The 4,415-nt window shown below is 44.1% G+C and overlaps 1 protein-coding gene across 1 annotated transcript in view; it reads right to left on the bottom strand.

The window, feature by feature from the left end:
* Nucleotides 1-3,095: 3,095 nt before the first annotated feature.
* The window catches only part of mdfi (MyoD family inhibitor), a 26,257-nt gene continuing 24,937 nt past the window's right edge, over nt 3,096-4,415 (bottom strand). Inside the window, 2 exon segments of the mRNA XM_068741979.1 lie at nt 3,096-3,349; nt 4,065-4,415. The exon segment at nt 4,065-4,415 is cut by the window's right edge and continues 6 nt beyond it. Of these exon segments, the coding sequence (XP_068598080.1) occupies nt 3,096-3,349; nt 4,065-4,415 (605 nt within the window).

Below are 4,415 nucleotides of genomic sequence, written 5' to 3'. Positions count from 1 at the left end.
TCAGGTCAAGCGTTCCATCTTCTATCTCTGTCTATAGTTTTACAGCAGGTGGTTCACTGTCATGCAGGACTCTGGGTCGTGTCAAACTTAACATCCCTCTGTCTGTATTTTCTATCAAATATTTCCTACATATATATATATATATATTATGTAGGCTGTACTACAGCAAAACCAGGATATTGATATACCATCAAGTTACAAGTCCACAGTCTGAAAGGCTTGCAGCCTGGATGAAAACTAAGAAAAGGTGACACATGGAGTTCACATTGTTTATTCAGTATTCAACGAGGAGATTTTAATGTGACTTCCAGGACAGCAATTCAAATTGACATTAAATGGGGGAAGTGTAAACAAAAGTTGGGTTCTGTCTTTCCCTGCTACACCGGTAAAGTGCCTTGAGATAACTTTCTGTTATTATCTGGCGCTGTATAAATAAAATTGGATTGAATTGAAAATGACATTAAATTTGACTACAATCGAATGAAATCCAGCTGGGAAAGGAGTACAAGCTGATGTGGCCAGCCCTTCAAATCAAAAAGGAAATTCCATCTGCTAATAAGAACAAATCCGTGAAGGCCAATAGATACATTTCTGTGGTCAAGGAAATTCTACAAAAGAATACTGATAATATTGAGTATATAAAAAAATACACAAAAACATTCTTCCAGTATTTAAAAATATGAAAATAGACAACACCAATATTTGGCAAAGAGATAATGAGATGCTCAAATCCATATTTTCAAATTATCTCTAACTTTAGAGGCTGTTAGAGACAAGAATGGTTTTCATTTGGGAACTCGAGAAAAATACATTATTTTTCTGTTCCTCAAGAGTACCCTCATTTTCCATGAATTGTGAAGTACTAAAATAGTATTTAATGACTAACATCATTAAATTAACCTTAACTGTGTTCACTTCAGTTAGAGCCAGCCATTATTTATGTTGCTTCCTTGGACTTTCTGAGCCCAGGGAGAAGTAGAGTGTTTCAGACATTTACAGGTGCGATGGAGAGGCTGTGGATGGTCATAAATGAAACGACACATCCATTGGGTTGGCTTAAAAAACATGAACCGATTGGGCTTGCAAGAAGATGAGCCAGTAGCAAACATGACGTCACTAATCCCAGTCTCAGACTTCTCTTTGGTTTTGAATTAACTAAACAAATGAGTCATTCAACTCCGCTGTTAACAAACCATTTGGATATAAAGTTAAAAAGCACTGCTATTCTGCGACATGTCCCAGTTAAAACACCAGAACCAGGATCTGCACTTTGGAACATGCTGGACATTATAAAGTCTCTGCGTGATGTGCTGCATTGTTTTCCAGGCCTCTCCAGGGTTTGGTCTGAACATGAACAACGTCCAGGTGAATAGAAACATACAGGAAGAGTCATAGTATCTTTTCAAGTTGCATTAGTTGTTTTCAAAAACGTGCATTTTCTGCTTTGGTGTTGTCAGGTTGATGTACAGCCTTAGTGTTTATTCATAATCAACAGTGTTATATCAGCCCTCAAAACAGGGTTTAATCCACAGCCACGTCAGCATGAGCGGTCTAGAAACTCACTGTGTTCAGTAAGAAGGAAGCGATTTCAAAGTAAGAAAAAGGATTGCACAAATAGTTTTTGATCAGAGAGCAGGAATATTTCTATGGCGTCATGTTTTATGGCGTAACAGATCTAGGTGGCATCTCAAGAGGTATTGGGTTAGTGAATGTAGGGGCTTTCTATCAAAAGCATAGCATTCACACGGCTAGCACATGGATTGAAGTTAGCATAATGTCGTGAAAGAAATTAAATTAGATGCTGAACAATGTCTGCTTTACAGAGGCCAGCAAAACACGATAAGACGGAAATGTGACTTTCACATTGGAGGAGAAATACAAATATCAAAACTGAAATCTACAACACAAGGATTAATAGAGATTTGGTAAAGGCAATATTCGACTTGAAAATCCAGGCCTTAAAGCTACGCCAAGGCCATTTGTTCACATAGAAAGAACGATAAAGATGAACGACATTTATTATTATTATTATTATTTTTTTTTAAAGGAGATGATGTCTTCCTGTGCTCTACCAGTCCAGTTCTGACCATTCAGACAAACATCTATGAGCAAACAGAACATTAAACGAGGAGAGACTTTTGATTTGTGACTCTCTCCCTTCACATGCTGGAGGAGAGAAAGTGTCCATGACAGGCGCTCTCAAGTCGCTCCGTGACGCCTGTCGCCGAGCGTCCGGTTAATGGGGGCCGCCTTCCGGCTGATGAATGACGCTCTCGTGGTTCTTCTCTGAGTAAGTCCCTTAAGTGAGATGCATATTAAAGAAATTTGTCTGTAATATTGCCACAAGCCAAAATGAATGTTTTCTCTCTCTCTTGCGCATTGCAACAAGGACAAAGACAGCAGTGGATTCAACATCATCCACCTTAGGTGTGTGTGTGTGCGTGCGTGCGTGCACGCAAAAGGCACTGCATGCAATCAAACTGGAAGACTTTAACCTTGCCAAGGACAGGAGGACAGACTACTTCTCTTCTGAGATCTGAGTGTCCATTTTTCCATTACGCTGCCGCTCTTATCTACAGAAACACTAAAATCTGGTTAAATGGAGCAATTTTCTCATTTGCCTTTGGAGGTCATTTTTCATGCTTGGAGAACTCCAGTCATTCAGACGACACAAGGGGCCACATTATGTTAAATCTGTTCTGTGAGGGTCCAGAGGCCTGGTCCTCACTGCCTGGCAGACGCTCATGGACCACAGCTGGAATTCACTCTGTACCACACATCCAGCTGTGTAGCAACGGGCCGACAGCCAACACAAGACCACGGTACCGTCCCATTGTTTGATCGATGAAGAAAGGAGGATTTCACCAGCGACTGCTCCCAGCATTAGGTCACATATTTAGCTTGGCAAACCCCGCGAGAGACGTTGGACATGCTGTGGAGCCAACAAGGGCAGCCAATAAAGTGTAGAGCAGAGCGCCCAGGCAAAAGAGACTCCCGGCTCTGATCTGGTAAGACACTGCTTGAAGTTGTTCCTTGGACTTGTGGGAATGTGTAGCAGGCATATACTCTTCCCCGCGTGGCGGCGGCTGGGACCCTCAGGAGGAGAAGCAAAGGCTGCAGCACTCCATACAGATCTCCAGGCAGTCTGCAGACTCACAGCAGGCGTCGATGATGCCACAGTCCATGTCACAGGGCAGGTCGCAGTCGCCGCACTCCTCCGAAGCACAGCAGCAGCAGAAACACGACTCCTCCCCGGCGCAGGAGCCGCAGGTGGCACAATCCAGCACGATGTTACACAGAGTTAGGAACTCACAAAACAGGCAGGCCAGGATACAGTGAACACAGCAGTCTGCAGACAGACAGGGACAGCAGCACGTTCTTAACGGTCGCCATGTCTTCGTCACACTCGTGAAACACTTTGTATCCACGCATGCTTTGGCAGCTTTACACATCATGCAAATTAAGGAAACTGAAAAGTAAAAATCAGGATTGGACGATTGTTTTCAAAGAAAATATTGTTCTTCAGAGCCAGGCCAGAAACAAAAACGGCCATGACCTATCATAGTTCTAGTGGAATTAGAAAACTGATGATTTATGACAATTGGCCTTTAAAGTAACTTTAAAAAGTGCAAAACAAAACAAAATCTCATGTTACCAAATTGCCCCTGGCAGTAAGCCTGTTATCTTTACTTTTTTATATAATTATATTACCTTGAGTGCAATGACATGAGGTGACATTGCACGACAAATGCACATGTGAAAGCAGCCAGCAGAACCGCTCATAGAGCGATCCCTGGAGCGACTATGGATCCTCAGGATCCTCTCCTTTTTCTTTGTCTGGTTTTTGATCAACCTGCATCTCAGCTGAACAAGTCAGTCAATTACTTTTTTTATCCACTTTACTGTAAGCTATCAACGCTTATTTAAGGACAACAAAGGGCTAAATGTGCCAAGGTAAAGAAGATATCTGATCCTCTGCTCTGGCCAGACGTGAAACATTCATGCTGAACTCCCCCCCCCCCCCCCCTGTCACCCCAGCGCCTCTATTCAGTCCTGCAGCTCACCATCCTGTGCCTCCGTGGGGATCTGGGAGCTGTTACTCTTGGAGCTGCTCTTGCTTCTTTGGGAAGTGATGGAGGGATCGGACCGCAACTTCTTGGTGTGTTTGGGTCCTGCTGAAGAGGACGAGGAGGTGGACGAGCTGCCTCTCGGGAGGGACCCCAGCTTCGTGTGCTCGTGAGGACCCCCGTTCCTCACCCCGTTGGACTGGAGGGTGTGCGTGTGAGGCGTGTGATGAAGGCAGTGTGTGTGAGGCGGCTGTGCTTGCGTGTGGTGCTTGGCTCCGTTACGCAGTTGGCTGCCAGGCTGTGTCCGACACGGCTGGGCGTGGTGGACAGGCGAGGATCTGGCCGCCG

This window comes from Brachionichthys hirsutus, chromosome 8 (genome assembly GCF_040956055.1).
Source record: "Brachionichthys hirsutus isolate HB-005 chromosome 8, CSIRO-AGI_Bhir_v1, whole genome shotgun sequence".
Taxonomy (NCBI): Eukaryota; Metazoa; Chordata; class Actinopteri; order Lophiiformes; family Brachionichthyidae; genus Brachionichthys; species Brachionichthys hirsutus.
The sequence above is the reverse complement of the archived record's forward strand: the minus strand, read 5'-3'. Positions and strand labels throughout refer to the sequence as shown.